The following is a 22,282-nucleotide window of genomic DNA, read 5'->3' on the forward strand; positions in this document are numbered from 1 at the left end:
ACAGACCCCCTCTCCCTCCAGTATAGACCCCCCCCTGCCCCCCGTAGTACAGACACCAGAGAGCGGTGTGTGTCCCACCAGCGCAGGCCCCTCATCCTCTGTGGGTGTAAACAGAGAGGAGGGCTGCCATGCTGGGTGTACCAAGATGGCCGCGGCTCCAGAGCTAGGCCGAAGCCACGGCCTTTCCTGATGCTGTGACTGCGGCGGCAATCCGCGGATTGCCGCCGAGGTCACAGCGTCAGGAAAGGCCGCGGCTTCGGCCTAGCTCCGGATCCATGGCACCGCTAGCGGCCATGTTAAATATCGGCCTAATTTGGATAAAAATCGGCCGATGCCGATTTCTCCAAAACAGGCCAAATATCGGCCGATATATCGGCCTGCCAATATATCGGTCGACCTCTAGTCAATACAGCAATCCCTTGCGGGTATAATGGATGATACACTGGATCCTTAATGGAGTGTGCAATAATGTCACAGGCCGTGGAATTCTCTCAGTAGGACAAGTGGCATGTAAAGATAGATGATAAAGACCATAGTGCTCTCCGTACAGTAAACAACATTTATTAAATGAATAAAACACACTTACAATGAAAGCACTTAGCAAGTGCTAGCGTAGTGAGCAGATACAGGATGAGCGGGGTCTAGGAGAAGGGCGGGACTTTTATCACAGCGCACCCAAACTTTTCACAGTGAGCTCCATGACACAGCAGTCTCCCGCTGTGTGTTACAACTGGCGCCACCCCTGCACCCACTGCCCCCCCCCCCCCAGGCCTGGCCTCGGTGGCCTTGTCGGGAATCCGGCCCTTGCCACCACCCACAATGGAAGACTGCTATCCCAAATGGACAATTTATCTGCATATGCAGAAATCGGTCAGTATTCAAAGACTACATAGACCAGGCTGATGTGCTAATTCAATGTTTTTTGGACAAAGGGTACGCCGAGGGCCGGATTCCCGACAAGGCCACCGAGGCCAGGCAGCGGGTGCAGGGGTGGAACCGGTTGTAAGAAACAGTGGGAGACTGCTGTGTCACGGAGCTCACTGTGAAAAGTTTGGACGCGCAGTGATAAAAGTCTAGCCCTCCTCCTAGACCAGCTCGTGTGATAGAGGATAGAGGGCGGGACTTTTATAACAGCGTGCCCAAACTTTTCACAGTGAGCTCTGTGACACAGCAGGAGATGCCCGATGGCATTTTTGCATTTTGTTTGGCACAGTAAGGCTGCAATGATGGTGAGGGGGCTTTAATGATGGTGAGGGGGGCTGTAATGATGGTGAGGGGGGGCTGCAATGAGGGCACAGTAAGGCAGCAATGATGGTGAGGGAGGCTGCAATGAGGGCACAGTAAGGTGGCAGTGATGGTGAGGCTGCAATAATGGTGAGGCGGCAATGATGGGCACAGTGAGGCGGCAATGATGGGCACAGGTTGGGGGACTTTCAGGGATTTTTTGGCGGGGGGGGCAGCATTGAAGGACCCGGCCTTGGGGTGGCAAAGTGAATAAATCTGGGCCTGGGTACGCCCGTGACAAACTAATGGCTCCCAGAGAGTCAGTGGGACGATTAGATAGAGAGACCCTTCTAGAATCCAAAGCAAAACAAGAAAAAAACATGCGACATTACCTTTATAACAGGTTTTAATAAACAGTACAAACATCTTGAGAAATTTTTTAAAAAGTACTGCCCCATTTTACAAAAAGACCCCACACTGAGAGAAATTTTACCAAGCAGACTCAAGTTTATCTATCGCAGGGCCCCTGGGCTTCAAACTAAATTAGTCAAAAATATACCTGATCCCCCCTAATCGACCAAAAACCACCATGTTTGATTTGAAAGGTTTTTATAGATGTGGCAGGTGCCTACCTTGCAGGAACACCTTGGCCTGGATTCACAGAGAGTTGGGCGCACAATATGCCGCCGTAACGCAAACGCTGTACGCCACGCCGACGCAGCGCAGAGAGGCAAGCATGGAATTCAGGAAGCCAGTGCTCCCAATGCTGCGTCGGCGTGGTGTAGGTTTCGAAAGCGCAGTCCGGCATAGGTGGGCTTGACCCATGCAAACCCATGCAAATGAGGCGTGACCCCATGCAAATGATGGTCCGAGCGCCAGACAAGTACGTTTAGCGAACTGTGCATGCGCCGTGACGTGGACTCATCCCCTTGCGCATGCTCACAACCACGTTGTAACAACTGCCTAAGATATGCCGGATCACTGCGTACGCCATGAACGTAACCCACGCCCAGCCAGACACACGTCCAACGTAAAATACGCCGGCTTGGCCTTTACATGTCTGCTGCTGGGTTACACCTCCTTTATGGGGCTTAACTTTACGCCGGACGTACAACCTCGCGTAGCCTGCGTCGGGCGCATGCAGGCTCGTGAATCGCCGTATTTCCCTCATTTGCATATTTGAATGACTAATCAATGGGAGCGGCACCATGCGCCCAGTCTAAATGTGCGCCCACCCTACGCCGGTGTAAGCAAGATACGTCGGCGGGGTATAGCCTGGTTTTAGGCGCATCTCTGTTTGTGGGTCTTGCACACAGATACGACGGCGCACATTTTCACTTACGTCGGCGTAACTTGTTATACGTTGGCGTAAGTGCTTTGTGAATCCGGGCCCTTGGCAGCACCTAGGAAACGTACTAATTTTATATCAAACCAAACTCACAAAGAATATCCCACAAAAAGCTTTATTACATGCCATACCAGGCCTGTCACCTAGGTGCTGGAATGCAGGTGTGGGTTCCAAAACGTGGGACGCACATCCTGGACTTTGGCTATACGTGTTGGAGAACACATTGCCAACATACGCAATGGTTTTCCTAAGCACAGCGTATCTAACCATTTTCTTTTTGTCCATGGTCGTGACCCCTCTTCTTTGTCTTTCTACGCTATTGATCACGTGGATAGGCATTGGATGGGGTTCAGACATGAAAAAACATATCTCCCACAATCTAGGTGGATCTTTGAGCTCCAGACTCTTACCCCTCAAGGGTTAAATATTGAGCTGGACCTTAATTGCTTTATCACCAATTATTAGACTCTTTCCTTTTTCCCCTAATTTTTTCATTAAAAAAAATCTTTTTTTTACCCCACCCCATTTTGGATAGTTACAACATATGGCCAGTAGGGGGCCACCTAGTGGGTTACCAGACAGGGAGCATGTCATTTGCGTCCCGGACAGCTTCCATGCTGACTAATACGTTGGCATGGATGGAATATCAGTTTAGATGTCCACCACTAGATGTCGCTGCAACTATTGCTTTTTACATTGTTTATAATATTTGTATATATGCATTTTTCATACCGGGAGTTCCTGAATACTTTTCCCACCATTTTATAACAATTTTAATATTTTATTATATATTTTTTAATTATATCTTCCGTTTGTTTAGTTTAATATACTGCCAACCAATGCATATGTAATTCGATTGTGAGCACTCCCAGGTAAATAGCAGGCAAAGCAACACTATTGGATACGTTTTGACATGTGATTCGGGTTGAGGGTATTTATGCCCTCAACCAAAATGGTGGAATTGCAACTTCCTGAAGACAGCCAATCTGATAGGTCGAAATGCATAGAGGTTGAGTCATGTGATCGTGACACACTTCCGCCTAGACATCCAAAACCCAGAAATTGAGCCCTCACCGCGACAGCGGCTTCAAGTATTGATCGGGCAGTTTTCACTGATGACTTTTTAACCTGCTGTTCACTCCGGGGGCCAGGATATCAGGCACTCTTACTTGTGAGTTCAACACTTTCTTTTAATCTTTTGGAATAAAGTTTTTTAAACGGTACAATGAGGCTTTTTCTATTATATCTATCCACATGAGGATTATTTACCATATCCAACCACCGGTCCAGAGACTACCCACAGGGGTCACCCCATGAATGCATTTGACCTAACTAGTGATAGTTGGTCCAATCCAAAGGGTGAGTGCACATCTATTAGGGGGGCACCCTATTTAAGCATATAAGAAAAAGGAGTTTTTCATCCATATTTCAAGTCACAGCACTGTGTATGAGACTGTCAAGTCTCTGATGTGAGGCCGAGTGGCAGAGAGGGCACTCCTTGCGGCTAAGTGCAGCGTTCCCCTGGGAGTGATACAGTGGATACGGTTGCTCAAAGGTGCACGCAGGGGCGGACTGACCATTGAGTCACTCGGGCACTGCCCGAGGGCCCCATGCCACTAGGGGGCCCCATCCGGGTTGCCAGGCTCAGTAAAACCAGGGACAGTATGTAAAAATCTGTGTTTTTTTTTAGATCTGTCCCTGATATGTGCGAAAATGACATGCTTTTAATGTGAATATCCCAAGATTTTAGCTGCCCGCCTCTGCACTACCTCCTGGCGTGGTGGCCATCTGTAAGCCAGAGGGGCCCCATACTCTTCTGTTGCCCGGGGGCCCCATGAGTTGTCAGTCCGCCCCTGGGTGCACGGGTTGCCAGTTGTGCTGCAACAGGCTGTTAAGCAGAATGTAGCTGGGGTGCGCTGGGTAGCGATGTCAGTAGCCGTGCAAGAAGAAGTCCTGAGTAGGCGTATGCAGGATAAACCGGGAGCAGGGTTCGCAGCCAGGCCAGAGGTCATATACCAGGAGACAGTCCAAGAGCAAACAGGAGCAAGCCGGGTCATAAACAGTGGTCAGTGGATCGAAGAATAGTCAGCCATGCCAAGGTCAAGCCAAAAGCAGAGGTCAAGCCAGGAGTTACAAGGTAAACAGACACAGGAAGCTGACGACAATCCAGCAACTTGGGTTAGACAGTGGCAGCCTTTTATAGGCCAGCAGGGGGATCCACCTGTCACATGATGTGCCTCTGGCAGCCATTTCTTCTACTGGCAAGATTGCTAATACTTCCACGCCTATTTCCCTGACACAGCCTTTGACTATTTCTTCTACTGGCAGGATTGCCAGTACTTCCACGGCCATTTCCCTGACACAGACTTCGGCCATTTCTTCTACTGGCAAGATTGCCAGTACTTCCACGGCCATTTCCCTGACAGAGACCTTCAATACTGTTCCAACAGCACAAGCTCTTTTTTCACTGGGTATTTTTTTTCCATCGGTTGTTGTTTTTTAGTGTTTTTTTGTGTTTTATTATTTATTTTAGTGTTTCATTATTTACTTTGTTGTATGTAGCATTTAGCGTGGTCTATTCTTTATTATTTATCAATTGTTTACATCAATTTACACTGAAGCTGCTCCAGTCATGTGATAATCTTTTTTTATACATAACATTTTCACAAAGTTATTATTATTATCATCTTTTAGTATCTGATCACTGTCCTTTGGTCCTTATATACACTGCTCAAAAAAATTAAAGGAACACTTTGAAAACATATCAGATCTCAATGGGCAAAAATATCAAGCTGGATATCTATACTGGTATGGACTGGGTAATGTGTTGGGATCTATACTGGTATGGACTGGGTAATGTGTTGGGATCTATACTGGTATGGACTGGGTAATGTGTTGGGATCTATACTGGTATGAACTGGGTAAAGTGTTGGGATCTATACTGGTATGGATTGGGTAATGTGTTAGGGATGAAAGGATGGCACATCATTTGATGGAAATTAAAATTCTCCACCTACAGAGGGCTGAATTCAAAGACACCCCGGAAATCAAAGTGAAAAAATTATGCAGCAAGCGAGTCCATTTTGCAAAAAATTTCATTGCAACAACTCAAAACGGTCTTCGGTAGTTTGTGTGGCCCCCCCAAGTGCTTGTATGCAGGTCTGACAACATCAGGGCATGCTCCTAATTTCCTCCTGGATCTGGACCAGAGCATCACTGAACTCCTGAACAGACTGAGGTGCAACCTGGCGGCACCGGATGGATATCATAATGTCCCCGGGGTGTTCTTTTGGATTTAGGTCAGGTGAGCGTGGGGGGTCATTCAATGATATCAATTTCTTCATCCTCCAGGAACTGGCTGCATGCTCTCGCCACATGAGGCCGGGCATTGTCATGCACCAGGAGGAACCCAGGACCCACTGCACCAGGGTAGGGTCTGACAATGGGTCCAAGGATTTCATCCCGATACCTGATGGCAGTCAGGGAGCCATTGTGTAGCCTGTAGAGGTCTGTGCGTCCCTCCATGGAAATGCCTCCCCAGACCATCACTGACCCACCACCAAACCGGTCACGCTGAACCATGTTACAGGCAGCATAAAGTTCCCTGTGGCTTCTCCAGACCCTTTTACGTCTGTCACATACGCTCAGGGTGAACCTGCTCTCATCTGTGAAAAGCATGGGGCACCAGTGGCGGACCTGACAATTCTGGTGTTTAATGGAAAATGCAAATCGAGTTCCACAGTGTCCGGCAGTGAGCACAGAGCACACTAGAGGACGTCGGGCCCTCAGCCCACCCCCATCAGGTCTGTTTCTAAATGTTTGGTCAGAGACATTCACACCAGTGGCCTGCTGGAGGTCATTTTGTAGGGCTCTGGCAGTGCTCATCCTGTTCCTCCTTGCACAAAGGAGCAGATATCAGTACTGCTGATGGGTTAAGGACCTTCTACGGCTCTGTCCAGCTCTCCTAGAGTAACTGCCTGTCTCCTTGAATCTCCTCCATGCTCCTGAGACTGTGCTGGGAGACACGGCAAACCTTCTGGCAATGACACGTATTAATGTGCCATCCTGGAGGAGTTGGACTGCCTGTGCAACCTTTATAGGGTCCAAGTATCGCCTTGTGCTACCAGTATTGACCCTGACCCTATAGGGTCCAAGTATCGCCTCGTGCTACCAGTATTGACCCTGACCCTATAGGGTCCAAGTATCGCCTCGTGCTACCAGTAGTGACACTGACCCTATAGGGTCCAAGTATCGCCTCGTGCTACCAGTAGTGACACTGACCCTATAGGGTCCAAGTATCGCCTTGTGCTACCAGTAGTGACACTGACCCTATAGGGTCCAAGTATCGCCTTGTGCTACCAGTAGTGACACTGACCCTGTAGGGTCCAAGTATCGCCTCGTGCTACCAGTAGTGACACTGACCCTAGCCAAATGCAAAACTAGTGAAAAACAGTCAGAAAAGATGAGTAGGGAATAAAATGTCAGACACCTCCACCTGAAAAAAACATTCCTGTTTTGGAGGTTGTCTCATTGTTGCCCATCTAGTGCACCTGTTGTTAATTTTAAGCTGAAAATGATTAACAACCCCCTCTGTATACACCCCTCCCCCTCTGTATACACCCCTCCCCCTCTGCTACTTAACTGACCAGATCAATATCCCAGGAGTTCTGATTCAAAAGTGTTCCTTAAATTTTTTTGAGCAGTGCATTTTATCACATACTGATCTGCAACTAACTGGTCATTATGAGTTGAACTAATAAAGAACTCTGCGCTATGGTAATACAAATATAAATATATTAAAGAAGCTGCTCCCCTAAAGTAGTGTGAAAACAACTTTGACAATGTGGGAGCGTGTATAATAATAAGGGGGCGCCCCCTTATTATTATACACACCCCTCATTATGAGTTGACTAGACCAACGAGAGGACATCATAACGAAGACGTGTCCCCACTGTTTTTCCAAAAAACACCAATTTGAAACCACCTTACTGAACCCCAAACTGCCAATTTCAACTTGGTACATTCAGTCTGCCCATATACAGTTTGAATCTCAGCCGGTTCCTGCTGAACGGGTTGATATTCGAACCGCCTGCCTTACTCCCCCCCCCCCCCCGCAGACTGTCCTCCCATGCTCCTCCCAATCAGCCCACTTTTTCTGACCAATCCAGAAGCCGCTACCTTATTTATATTTGAACCAATTCATTTCACACACCCTGGTTCCCCCTCCACCCAGTCATGTAGGACCTGTGTTTAGTTCAATACCCCTTATAGCTCCAGGCCTGTCTTTAGGAAATCAGCCCCCATGGTCTCTAATAGACTTCACACTCTTGTTTTTACCTTTCCTGTACACGGCTGACCACAGTCTACAGACACAGAGGAGCTCTCAGATCTCACTACCTCTTCCACTTCAGCTGGAGAGACCACAGAACAGAGTCTGTCCGGCTGCAGAGACACCATGGAGGAGGATGCAGAGTCTGCCTGGAGGAAAGACACCATGGAGGAGAATGCCGAGTCTGCCTGGAGGAAAGACACCATGGAGGAGGATGCAGAGTCTGCCTGGAGGAAAGACACCATGGAGGAGAATGCCGAGTCTGCCTGGAGGAAAGACACCATGGAGGAGAATACCGAGTCTGCCTGGAGGAGCGCTCAGAAAGCAGGTAACCCGGGGAGGGATCATGAGGGAGAACATTGTGGGTACAATACACTTAGAGCTATTTTATTGTGGGGGACAATGATGTGTCCAAACCCAGAGTGACCAATTGTCACAAACTCCGGTGAACGAGAGTGAACTACAACTGCGGTTAGGGAAAGATTTAAATGCACGACTCTATGCTATGTGAAATTTCAGTACTGGACCCCAGGCATCACTCCAATCAGAGACCAGGAGTTTGGGGGTTCACTACATCATGTCTCTCACATATAGGAATGCGTTGAACTACTACGGCTGGAGGTTTTACAGCATGCCTCTAACCCCTAGCGTTGAAAGTTTACAATAAACGTGAATGAGCAATACTACATTAAGGATTTCAATGCAGGTACTCTATGTATAGTGATTATCAGTACGGGTGACCCCGGTGACCAGAAAGTTGCACTTGCACCTTGCATTTAGTGAGGGCTGAGGCGAGGGGCAATAATCATAAAGTTGCACTAGTCAATAGTCTGTGACTGGTGGTCTGTGACAGTCAGTCACAGACCTTACCTTAACTGCTGGTGTTAGTACAGAGTGAGTCCCGCCGTCGGGTGATGAGCAGCTTGCTCTGAGTCACGCCGGGTTGGATGGCGCCCCCAGCCCCCACAGAACGCGGACTTGACTGAGTCTGAGACAGACAGTCCTCCGTGGAGACACACAGGCACGGCCGATGGTCGCACCTGCCAGTGACTGGCTGCGACGCCGACGCTGGCAGTGGCAGAGCCGCAGGGAAGGGGAAACAGGAAGGGATCCGTACGGACAGTACCATTGCCACTGACTACCCAGTGACCCAGACTGCTTCTGGCGAGCTTACGGGCGGCGCGCCGGGGCCCCCTATTGGGCGGGGCCCATGGACTTGAGCCCAGTCAAGCCCTGTGGTAAGTCTGGCCCTGGTTTAAAGAGACCCATAACCTAACATAAACACTGCTCAGAATGTATCATGACCATCATTCTCTGTTCTGTGTTCTCTGTGTATTTCCAGGACCTTCGTCTGGGCATGTGACCCCTGATGTATCCAGCTGCCACCAGGAGGCTCCAAAGGAATGTCATTTTGCACATGTGGGCCCTATATCATCCAGAGATAAGAATGTGGCCCCGGGAGTATCCTGCAGTAGTTGCCTTGTCCCTGCGCTGCTCATGGCATTGCTGTTGATGTGCGCCACTCTGCAGTCAGTATTGGTATTTCTCAGAGTCTCAGGTAAAGAAATCCTCAGGGGTGGGGCTATTGTATATACTGTCTATATTGAAAGAGGCTATTGGGTAAAAATACAGAGACCTTGGGCTGTAAATATAACCCAATCGTGGATAGTCGATTGCTGCTGGCTCTCATAACTCATTTCAGAAATTATAATTCAATTTATCACAAACCCATTTTTTGCAGATTTCTCACTGCACTTCTTTTTTTTTAATCAGATAATTTTTTATTGAGTTTTTGACATACAAAACATACTTGATTTAATATAATCTTTTTTCTTTAAAATACAATTCAAAATATTGCATGTTATATTGCACTACCAGTTTCGTGTATCTTCAAGAGCACATACCGTATTTTCCGGCGTATAAGACGACTCGGCGTATAAGACGACCCCCTAATTTTCCAGCCAAAATGTTGGTTTTGGGATATACTCACCGTATAAGACTACCCCCTTTCCTACTAGTCATGCCTCGCCTCACGGTGCCACCATTACATGCCAGACTATGCCACTACATGCCAGACTGTGCCCCATTACATGCCAGACTGTGCCCCATTAAATGCCAGACTGTGCCCCATTACATGACCAGACTGTGCCCCATTACATGACCAGACTGTGCCCCATTACATGACCAGACCGTGCCCCATTACATGACCAGACCTGCCACCATTACATGCCAGACTATGCCACTACATGCCAGACTGTTCCCCATTACATGCCAGACTGTGCCCCATTACATGCCAGACTGTGCCCCATTAAATGCCAGACTGTGCCCCATTACATGACCAGACTGTGCCCCATTACATGACCAGACTGTGCCCCATTACATGACCAGACCGTGCCCCATTACATGACCAGACCTGCCCCATTACATGACCAGACCGTGCCCTTACCTTATCCCATGCAAATCGCGGCCGTGTAACCTAACATCTTACCTTACCAGAATCGCGGCCGTACGATTTTTTAAAAGCCGCGCCTCCGACATCTTCTGTTCCGTGATAGGCAGAACATTCAGCTTCCCAGGAGGCACTGTGTTGAGTGTTCGCCCATCACGGAGGCCCTCTCGTCCGAGGACGAGAGGGCCTCCGTGATAGGCGGACACTAAACACAGGACGAGAGGCCCTCCGTGATAGGCGGACACTGAACACAGTGCCTCCTGGGAAGCTGATTGTTTCCGCCTATCACGGAACGGAAGACGTCGGAGGCGCGGCTTTTGAAAAATCGTACGGCCGCGATTCTGGTAAGGTAAGATGTTAGGTTACCGGCGTATAAGACGACCCCCGACTTTTAAGAAGATTTTAAGGGGTTAGAAAGTCGTCTTATACGCTGGAAAATACGGCATATCCATTCAGCACCTCTATATTCTTCAGCACTATATTAGGTGCATTATGTCTAATAACCTTAGATGTACCATACTTGCCAACTGTCCCGTTTTTAAAGGGACAGTCCCGTTAAATAGGACCTAGTCCCGGCTAATTTAGCCTGCCGGGACTTGTCCCGGCTAGTGGGGAAGGCAGGTGCGGCTTCTGGGTCTCAGCAGGGCCGACACTTGCCTTACGGCGCCAGCGCCGACCAGGGGAAGAGGGCGGAAACTCAGAGCAGATCCGAGGGTTTGCGCAGGGTGCAGTTCACCCAGGCGCCACAGAAGTGAGGGCGCTCAAGCGCCAGAGTGCTCACTGCTGCCCTCCCTCCTCCTCCTCCTCTCCTTGTCGGCGTATGAGTCTTTCTAAACCTGTCACTGTGAGAGCCGCTCTCACCGCCAGCCAGTCACCGACGCGACGCCGTGTCACAATATTCTTCTCCACCCGGGCGGCGCGGCGACGGCTCCACACATTCCTCTCAGGCTCTCGTCTCCAGCTCCCGCCCAGGTGGGGTTGTCGCACTCGCTCTGTAGGAGGGCGAGGGGGGGATGTCATTGTCTCCTAATGAAGGAATGCACCAAAAATGTTTACTGCGGTAGTGCGCCGATTTACTCAAAAAATATTTTTAAACATACTGAAAAATATAATAAATTCGATTAAATCCGGTGAAAGTGTTGCCCTATTCCTAAATTATGTACAACAAATGTGCAAAATAATATATATATATATATATATATATATATATACATATGTGTAAAATCACCCTCTTCAAATGCTGGGATGCAACCACCAAAATATGAAAATATAATAGTAAATATTAACATGCAATAAACCCTTATAAAGGAAACTTTATAAGGGTTTATTGCACATTGCATGTTAATATTTGCCATTATATTTTCATATTTTTGTATTTTGGTGGTTGCATCCCAGCATTTGAAGAGGGTGATTTTACACATATTTATATATATAGATATATATATTATTTTGCACATTTTTTGTACATAATTTAAGAATAGGGCATATTTGCACATTTTTCTTATGCTTATTTTGCACGTAACCTAATATTTATTAAGGATATATTTGCACACTGTTCACATTGTTCCAACACTTTCACCGGATTTAATCAAATTTAATATATTTTACAGTATGTTTAAAAATGTTTTTTGAGTAAATCAGCGCAGTAAAATTTTTTGGTACATACTTTTTCACTTCCTTTTGGAGGTGCATATAGTACTGCAGTAGATCGTTAATATCAACTCTCTCTTGTGCCGGTGACATTTATATTATTTTGCTAATGAAGGAAGTCTATACTAATGAAGGGGGGGGGGGGGGGAGAGAGTCTGTACGGATGGGCGGATGAGTCTATACTAATGGAGGGGGCGGAGTCTGTACTAATGGAGGGGGCGGAGTCTGTACTAATGCAGGGTGGGTGGTTTGTCTGGGGGGGTTTCTACTAATGAAGGGGGGTGGTTTGTCCTGAGGGGGGTCTGTACTAATGGAGGGGCGGGGGTTTGTCCTGGGGGGCAGCAGTGTGTGTGGGCTGCCGCTGCGGGCGACATCTGAAGGACGAGCCCAGACCACGCCGCGCTCACCACACAGGCCAGACACACGCCCCCGCAGAGCCGCCGCCGTGACTTACAAGGGTTCAGAAACAGGTAAGGGGGACCTGTTTTAAAGTTTCCTGTTTAAAAATAAACACCAAATCCCTGCAATAATATATTAAGCAACCTGTATAATGTATTATTGCTGGGATTTGTAGTCCTCTGTAACTGCTGGTATTCTGCATTGCATTTTATATAATGTATTGCTGGGATTTGTTGTTCCTCTCTAGCTGCTGCTGGTATTCTCCATTGTGCTGTATAATGTATTATTGCTGGGATTTGTAGTTCCTCTATAACTGGTCAGTGGTAATCTGCATTGCGCAGTATAATCATTATACAGCGTAATGGAGAATACCACCAGCTATAGAGGACTACAAATCCCAGCAATAGTACATTATACAGCGCAATGCAGAATAACGCCATCTATGCTATCTTTCTCTGTAAAAGATAAATACGTTAAACTATCACTTTAAGCATCATAACCATTAAAGCTTAATGGAGCACAGATATAATGTATGGTGTGTGTGCCTGCCTGTAATTCTCTCTTTATTGAGTAGACCCTATAATCTGATAAGTAGGCGACGATTATGCGGAGTGGGTGGAGCTTCGGGGAAGTGAGTGTGGTAATTAATTAATAGCTGTGCTGCAAAGTGTCCCTGGAAATTTTTTTCAAATGTTGGCAACTATGGATGTACCCTTCATACATTTTCCTTCCCCCCCTTTTCTTTCCCCTTTTCTTATTTCCAACTACCCTTCCAGCCTGTTTATTCTACACCGGCCTAGTAGCCGCTGCAGCTCTATCTTCTGGGGTTCTACTTTGGATCAGACGTGGTGGTGCCATCCCTGGGGTATTCAGCCATGGACCCCATATATTCTCGAACTTCCCCAAGTTACCCCTGTGTTTATATGTAAGTTGTTCCCTAAAAAGAGAATCCTTTACCGATATTATCCACTCTGTGTGTGTGGGGGCCACTACAGACAGCCATTTCCTAGCAATAAGCTTCCTGGCCAAAAACAGGGACCTTAGAATAGCAGTAAGGGTATATGGCATATACATTTCTTCATCTAACCACCCCAACAAACACATTTTAGGGTCCATAGGCAGTTGAACTTTCCATATGCTATTAACAGTGTCCACCACCACCCCCCAATAGCGCTGCAGCTTCGGACACCTCCAAAGCATATGAACAAGGGTCCCGTTGTCCACTAGACATCGGGGGCAAAATGGATCATCCCTTCTATGCCATTTATACAGCTTTTCAGGTGTACGATATGTTCAATGGATGATAAAAAGCTGGGTTAGTTGCTGAGTTGATGATAATGTTATCTTGGGAACATTACCTAGTATTGTATTCCATTCCTCATCAGTAATATATCCTATATCATCCCCCCAGCCAGTTCTACACTTCAAAGTCATCGCCGCAGAGACGTGTCCAAGAAGGCCGCTATACAGGGACAAGATTTGTCCTTTCCTGGAGGGCGCCATAGTTAGCTTCATAAGCATTATCGGCCTGGTGAGCTCCCATGTAGATGTTGTAGCCTGCTCCAAAATAGCATGTCGCAGTTCTAGGTATTGAAAGAAAAATGTATTGGGTAGATCAAATTCCTCTCGTAGGGACTGGAAATCCCTAAGTACCCCTCCATCATATAGTTGTGAGATGTATTTTACTCCCCATCTCTCCCAATCAAGGAAATGTTGTAATTTATTAAGCTCTGGATAGTTACTATTCCTCCAAATATGTGACCAGCTACTATATTCCATAAATTGTAGGTGTTGTTTAGTTTTATTCCAAATTGTATCTATGAGTATAAATGTAGGGTACTGGTCCATAGCCCCCAGTTCCCCCACCTCTATACATTCCACCAGGTTATCTCCGGTTACCTGGGACCCCACCATATTTTTGGTGGGGTCCAAGGGTTCCGGGCACAACCATCCTGCCAAGTGTCGTAGCTGTGCCGCAATAAAATAAAAAAAAGGGTTCGGTACTGCTAGGCCTCCCAAGTCCTTCTTCTCCTGTAAGGTTTCTAATTTAATTCTTGGGACCAGTTTCCTCCATATTAGTGCTCTGTATATAGTGTTACATTTCTTAAACACTTGGGCGGGGATCCATATAGAAGCATTATGGAGCACGTAGAGTAACTGGGGGTTCCAGATAATTTTGATCAGGTTACAGCGCCCTACAACGGACAGCGGCTACTTGATCCAGCTCGTTGTTTTTTCCTGAATTTTTTTTAGCACGGGTTCCACATTCAGTTTAATATATTGATCTAAATTAGGGTGAACCATAGTACCTAAATTTATCCACAACTTTAATCTGGTCAGCACTCTGCGGCAAAGGTCCCGAGAGCGGATCCAGTGGAAGAAGGGTAGACTTATCCCAATTAATTTTAAAACCGGAAAAGGTTCCAAAAGTATGAACTCCATAAGATGGATCAGGGATGCAGACGTGTCACCCAGAAACAGCAGCGCATCATCTGCATATAATGCCAATTTCTCCTCTAGTTCTCCCCGCCTGAATCCCTGTATTTCTGTATTCCCCCTTATAGCCTCCGCCAGGGGCTCTATGTCCAGGGCGAAAAGCAGGGGAGACAGGGGGCAACCCTGCCTCGTTCCCCTATGTAAATCAAAGGAGGGTGAAAGGGTGTTGTTTAATCGAATACACGCTTTTGGTGCTTTATACAGTAGCTTAATCCAAGAAATGATATCCTCGCCCAATTTAAACTTCTCCAGCACTTTCCACAGATACTCCCACTCCACACTATCAAAAGCCTTAGCGGCATCCAGCGAAAGTATCGCTCTATGTTCATGATTGTCAGTGGGGCACTGCACTTATTTTGGTGTTCAAGTTTTTTTTTTTTTTTTAACTAATTGGAAGAGTTTTAACAAAGGTAACTTTATGCAAATTTGATGGGATTTTGAAAATGGCTGGTTAATGGCAAACTCATCATGCAAAGCATGGAGAAGACAGGGACATGAAGGGACATTTCGGGTAGGTTGGTCCTGGACTTTAATTCAGCAAGTAAGCAAACAAAACATCTGCTCACCTGAGATACTAATTAACTCACAAACATTAATTTGGCTGGTATTTCTATAAAACACCTGTAGCGCCTGGCATTGGCATCCGCTGAAATTTTATCAGGGGGGGGGGGGGGCGCTTCCGCAGCGGCAATACAGTCGCATTTAACCCTTTCTTCAAACGCTAGCAGGGGTTAAAAGCACCCTGCTAGAGGCCAAATAGCTCAGCTAAAACGATGGTAAAGCGGCGCTTTACCAATAATGCAGCCAGCTGGCAGTGTGAAATAGCTCTTGAGATAATTCAGCTTCACTCCATGCCCATATAAATATAGCCTAGCTAATTTACAGACCCCCCTTCAGCACAGATAGACCCCCCTTCAGCACAGATAGACCCCCCTTCAGCACAGCCCCCCCATTCTGCACAGACCCCCCCCCTTTAGCACAGATGGACCCCCATTCAGCACAAACTCCCCCTTCAGCACAGACGGACCCCCCATCCCATTCAGTACCTCAGATCAGCCATTAGTACGGCATGGGCACAGCAGGTTCCCTGTGTACACAAACACTGGAGGGGGAGGTGGCTTCACTCTGCTCGCTGTGTCTGTGTGACATCCGGCCCGGGACTGCTCAGACAGCCCACATCCGCTAGACTCTTCAACACCTTCTCGATTTTCCAGGGGGGGTCAATTGCCCCCTCTTGCCCTATGGAGCGGATGCCCATGGTGCCTGGGTACTTTATAGTACCAGTGCTAGTTAAATTTAGATTGAGATCAGAGTGTAGTTAAACTCTGATCCAATTTGTTATGTGCAAAACAGGGTCTCTGTCTCAGCTTGGCTGTGCTGTGGGCTTATTCTGTTGTGCCGGGGTGTTCTTCCAACCCTGGTGCTGCAGGTGGCAGCAGTGGAGTCAAGGATTTGGTGCTCTTTCCCAGCAGCCAATCAGGAGGGTTTGGCCTCGCTGTGCATGCTGGGAAGGGATATTTATGAGGCAGACGCCATTGGTTCTGGGTCTTTTTCTTCGAGTGTGGCATCCACCTTTAGGGTGACCACATCACGGCGCCCCGGCGTTATGGCCTACCTGGCCGGGGCGCATTATGGGCATGTCTGGGCAGGGAAAGTGTGTATGCTGGGAAAGCCATGGTATTCAACTAAACAAAAGAAGCTGCATGGACTCTGTCCCTGACCATAACAACTCAAAAGCTCCCGTTTTTACCATTGTCACATGTCACGTACCAGGCTGGAGGCTGAGGTGACGAGAGGGCTCCCCATTGCGGCTGAGAGCAGAGTACCCCTGGAGTTGGAGACAAAGGGTTCTCTGCCCAGAGATGCACGGGTTGCCTGCCGATGAAGCTGTCTGATGGTTCCAGAAGTGGACTCCCCGGAACAGAGAAGGTGGTCACAGCCAATGATTCCCTGGAGGTACTGGCAGATCTTAGCAGGTGGATAAGCATAGACGTTGTCAAAAGCCAGGCCGGGGGTCAAACACAGGAGAGCAGGCAGAGGCAGGAGGTGTAGTTGTGATATAGCTGGGGTCAAACACAGGAAGATAATCTGGAACAGGCAAGGAGCAAGTCCGTAAAACAAGCCGCTTTCAGAGCCAGGAGAGAAGCCAGAGCAGTTCAGTGTAAGCCAGGTCGGTAACAGGTAATAAAACAGGAGCAAGGAACACAGGATATAGAGCTGACGATAATACAGCGATTTATGAGAGCAATTGGAGTCCTTATATAGGCCAGAAAAACACTGGTAATTAGCACATATGCATACGCATGTTAGTCGTTGCTATCATGCGTTCGCCGCTACACGCCAATTGCTAATGCACATGCGCAGATTAGCGCGACCATAACAGGTATTGGCATATCTGTCAGTTCTTCTCCAGTTTCTCCATGACAGTACAAATCCTTATTCTGCGTTGTTCAGAAAACAACGCATACCCCGAATATACTACCGTTCCTGCTGATGGGAGATTATCTGCAGGTGCACACTACGCATCCCGCTATGTGTTGATCAGGCACACAGAGACACACGAGCAGGGAGTACAACTGGGGGGATCCATAGTGGAGAAGGATCTGGGGGGATCCATAGTGGAGAAGGATCTGGGGGGGATTCGTAGTGGAGAAGGATCTGGGGGGATCCGTAGTGGAGAAGGATCTGGGGGGAATCATAGTGAAGAAGGATCTGGGGGGGATCTGTAGTGGAGAAGGATCTGGGGGGATCCATAGTGGAGAAGGATCTGGGGGGATCCGTAGTGGAGAAGGATCTGGGGGTTTTGGTAGATCATAAGCTCAATAATAACATGCAATGCCAAGCTGGGGTTTCTAAAGCGAGCAAAGTCCTTTCTTGTATAAGAGAGGTATGGACTCCAGAGACAGAGATATAATTTTGCCCCTGTACAAATCATTAGTAAGACCTCATCTGGAATATGCAGTTCAGTTTTGGGCTCCAGTTCTCAAGAAGGACATCGGGGAACTGGAGAAAGTGCAGAGAAGGGCAACCAAACTGATAAGAGGCATGGAGGAGCTCAGCTATGAGGAAAGATTAGAGGAACTGAATTAACTCTTGAGAAGAGGAGAATAAGGGGGACTATGATCACCATATACAAATATATAAGGGGTCCATATAGGGAACTTGGTGTTGAGTTATTCACTTTATAGGCAACACTGAGGACAAGGGGGTTGGACTCAATGTACTTGTGTCTTTTTTCAACCTGACTAACTATGATTTTTGCACGTTTGTATTAGCTGAATAGCTAGTCTATTGCTGGAGATACTGAGGATGGCGCCACACAGGGAAGGACAGGGTTGGGGGCATTTGCTGGCTAGGCCAGTATTATGATTAGGTTGAGCTAGTAGCCCTTTTAGTAGATATACTTCATTATTCAGACATGAATCACAGTGGGACCCACAATCAGTGACATTTGGGGGAACTGCCCCCATGCACTGACTTCCTTTATAGCACCTAATGTGATTGAATGAAGTGGCTGAGTTGCTCCATAACATTATTACGGTATTTTTTAACATTATTGTGTATTGTCTGCAGGTATAAGGGAAGATGGATTTGTCACCAGAAACTTCTCCGATCTGCAAAACAGTTTGTCGAAGGAAGAATGGGAGAAATGGCTTGAATTCCTCCTTGTGACCAATCACACAAAACAAGGTAAAAATGGCAAGATTTACCTTTAACATTTCTGAAGTCTGTAGTATCTGGTGATGATTCTTACTGGGTGAGGACTGAGGAAGGTTAGAGATCAGTATCAGAAGATTGTTCCATAAGGCCTCGTACACACGACCGAACATGTCTGCTGAAACTGGTCCGCGGACCAGTTTCCGCGGACATGTTCGGTCGTCTGTACGGCCGACCGGACAATTTTCCGGCAGATCGGACAGGTTTCCAGCGGACAAATGTTTCTTAGCATGCTAAGAAACATGTCCGCTGGAAGCCTGTCCGTCGGACAGGTTCGGTCGTCTGTACGACTCACCGGACATGTCCGCTCGGCCGAAAGCCCTTGCATGCGTCGAAGTGATTTGATGCATGCGTGGAAGCATTGACCTTCCAGGGTCGTGCACGTCCCCGCGTCATCGTCGCGGCGACGGCGCGGCCACGTCACCGCGTTCGCTGTCCGCGGGAAATTTGGTCTGATGGTGTGTACAGCCATCAGACCAAAATCCGCCAGCGGACATGTCCGATGAAAACAGTCCGCGGGCCGTTTTCATCGGACATGTCCCATCTTGTGTATGAGGCCTAATGTCCAGAAATCATCCTCCCTTCCCATCAGCAACCAGAAATCATCCTCCCTTCCCATCAGCAACCAGAAATCATCCTCCCTTCCCATCACCAACCAGATATCATACTCCCTTCCCATCACCAACCAGAAATCATCCTCCCTTCCCATCACCAACCAGAAATCATCCTCCCTTCCCACCACCAACCAGAAATCATCCACCCTTCCCACCACCAACCAGAAATCATCCTCCCTTCCCATCACCAACCAGAAGTCATCCACCCTTCCCATCAGCAACCAGAAATCATCCACACTTCCCATCACCAACCAGAAATCATCCTCCCTTCCCACCACCAACCAGAAATCATCCTCCCTTCCCATCACCAACCAGAAATCATTCTCCCTTCCCATCACCAACCAGAAATCATCCTCCCTTCCCATCAGCAACCAGAAATCATCCTCCCTTCCCATCAGCAACCAGAAATCATCCACCCTTCCCATCAGCAACCAGAAATCATCCTCCCTTCCCATCAGCAACCAGAAATCATCCTCCCTTCCCATCAGCAACCAGAAATCATCCTCCCTTCCCATCAGCAACCAGAAATCATCCACCCGTCCATCCCATCACCAACAAGAAATCCTCCTCCCTTCCCATCACCAACCAGAAATCATCCACCCCATCAGCAACCAATAATCGTCCTCCCTTCCCATCACCAACCTAAAATCATCCTCCGTTTCTATCATCAACCAGATATAATTCTCCCTTCCCATCCCCAACCAGAAATCATTCCTGGCTTTACGTCACCATCCATGCAAAAATGTTCCTCCTTTCCTATAACCAACCATAAATTGTCCTCCCATCTCATCATCAACCAGAAATCATCTTCTCATCACTATCCAAAAATTTTCCTCCCTTAACCATCACCAACCAAAACTTATTTTCCCTTCTCATCATCAACTAGAAATGGTCCTCCCATTCCATTCGCAATGGCAGATAATCCTCCCATCACTGTCCCATCCAATCATCATCCAGAAATCCTCCCTCCTCATTACCATCCAGACTGGAAGACCAGGTAATGGACCCTCCACTATAAAAAGTGTATTGCCTCTACTTTTTGCCGGGATGCTCTTTTGACTTTGTATTGATAAAGATTTTATTTGTCTGAAGATCTATAGAGTGACGGCACAATCTCTATTCCATATCACAGGAAAGTCACCTAGATGTCCGGATCTTTGGATCAGCATTTATGATAAGTGTTATTTCTTCTCTGAGAACCAGAAACACCACGAAGACGGCATTAAAGACTGCGCAGAACGTGGCTCCAGACTGGCTCTAGTGAAGGAGAAGACCCTACGGGTCAGTCTTGATGGTTGGGGGTGTGGGGAGGAGAACAGTTGATGACATACACATAAATATGTCTATGTAAATATATAAAACGTACAAAATCAATTTCCCCTCACTGTAATGCCCAGTACACACGATCCGATTTTCCGTCAGAAAAACCTTGAACGGAATTCCCCTCAAGCTTGGCTTGCATACACATGGTCACACAAAAGTTCTCTGAACTTTCGATCGTGAAGAACGCGGAGATGTAAAACACTACGACAAGCAGAGAAAATTAAGTTCAATGCTTCCGAGCATGCGTCGAATTGTTTCCGAGCATGCGTCAGAATTTTGCGCGTCGGAATTGCTAGAGTCGATTGGATTTTCCGATATAAATTTTTTTTTCTGAGAACCGGCTCTCAATCTTTTGTTGCCGGAAATTCCGACAGCAAAAGTCCTATGGAGCCTACATATGGTCGGAATTTCCATTCAAAAGCTCACATCGGACTTTTCTTGTCGGAATTTCCGATTGTGTGTATGGGGCATTACACCTTAAAAAGAAAATGGCAGGAGACACCAGTATCCGGTTGTGTGAGGTGATTATATTAAAGCGGTTGTATAGTCTGTTTTTAAACCTTCACCTACAATTAAGCCTATAATAAGGCCTATAATAAGACTTTCCTGTAGGTAAAAAAATGTCTCCTAAACCTTTATGGTTATGGTTTAGAGATATTCCCCTCGCAATGTGCCGCTGACTGAAGGCCCAGCAGACGTCGGACCTTGCCGGAAATAAGTCTCCCGCGCTCATTATTCCCTTTCCCTTACAGGTATAAAAAAAAGTCAGCGGGTATACAACCGCTTTAACATCTGCTCTGATTATCACAGTCTAAAGCAGGGGTCTCCAAACTGCGGCCCAAGGGTTAGATGCGGCCCTTTGCTAGCCTTTATCCGGCCCTTGGGGCACTATTTCTCCCTCTGATTTGAGGCACTATTCCTCCCACTGACGCCAACAATGGGGCACTATTTCTTCCACCGATACCAATGACGGGATACTATTCTACCTCCTAATAGGGGCAATACGCCTCCTCTTTGACCACTAACCCTGAGGCCATATTTATTCTCACCGATGCCAGGCCGTGACATTTCTGCCCCTGCTGGCCGCACTCCGGAGGTATGGACTCCAGAGACAGAGATATAATTTTGCCCCTGTACAAATCATTAGTAAGACCTCATCTGGAATATGCAGTTCAGTTTTGGGCACCAGTTCTCAAAAAGGATATAGGAGAACTGGAGAAAGTGCAGAGAAGAGCAACCAAACTGATAAGAGGCATGGAGGAGCTCAGCTATGAGGAAAGATTAGAAGAACTAAATCTATTCACTCTTGAGAAGAGGAGAATTAGGGGGGATATGATCAACATGTACAAATATATAAGAGGTCCATACAGTGAACTTGGTGTTGAGTTATTCACTTTACGGTCATCACTGAGGACAAGGGGGCACTCTTTACGTCTAGAGGAAAAGAGATTTCACCTCCAAATACGGAAAGGTTTTTTCACAGTAAGAGCTGTGAAAATGTGGAACAGACTCCCTCCAGAGGTGGTTCTGGCCAGATCAGTAGATTGCTTTAAGAAAGGTCTGGATTCTTTCCTAAATGTACAGAATATAACTGAGTACTAAGATTTGTAGGTAAAGTTGATCCAGGGTAAATCCGATTGCCTCTCGGGGGATCAGGAAGGAATTTTTTCCCCTGCTGTAGCAAATTGGATCATGCTCCGCTGGGGTTTTTTGCCTTCCTCTGGATCAACTGT

The 22,282-nt window shown here is 47.2% G+C and overlaps 1 protein-coding gene across 2 annotated transcripts in view; it reads left to right on the forward strand.

The window, feature by feature from the left end:
* Positions 1-2,573: 2,573 nt before the first annotated feature.
* The window catches only part of LOC120924727 (killer cell lectin-like receptor subfamily B member 1B allele C), a 32,176-nt gene continuing 12,467 nt past the window's right edge, over positions 2,574-22,282 (forward strand). Inside the window, exons 1-5 of one of the 2 annotated variants that reach the window (XM_040335741.1) lie at positions 2,574-3,743; positions 7,935-8,229; positions 9,244-9,459; positions 18,469-18,585; positions 20,359-20,507. In XM_040335741.1, the coding sequence (XP_040191675.1) occupies positions 8,028-8,229; positions 9,244-9,459; positions 18,469-18,585; positions 20,359-20,507 (684 nt within the window). In that variant the 5' untranslated portion in view covers positions 2,574-3,743; positions 7,935-8,027. The remainder of the gene's footprint in view (positions 3,744-7,934; positions 8,230-9,243; positions 9,460-18,468; positions 18,586-20,358; positions 20,508-22,282) is intronic. The other variant, XM_040335742.1, reaches the window with a different exon arrangement.

This window comes from Rana temporaria, chromosome 1 (assembly GCF_905171775.1).
Source record: "Rana temporaria chromosome 1, aRanTem1.1, whole genome shotgun sequence".
NCBI classification, from domain to species: Eukaryota; Metazoa; Chordata; class Amphibia; order Anura; family Ranidae; genus Rana; species Rana temporaria.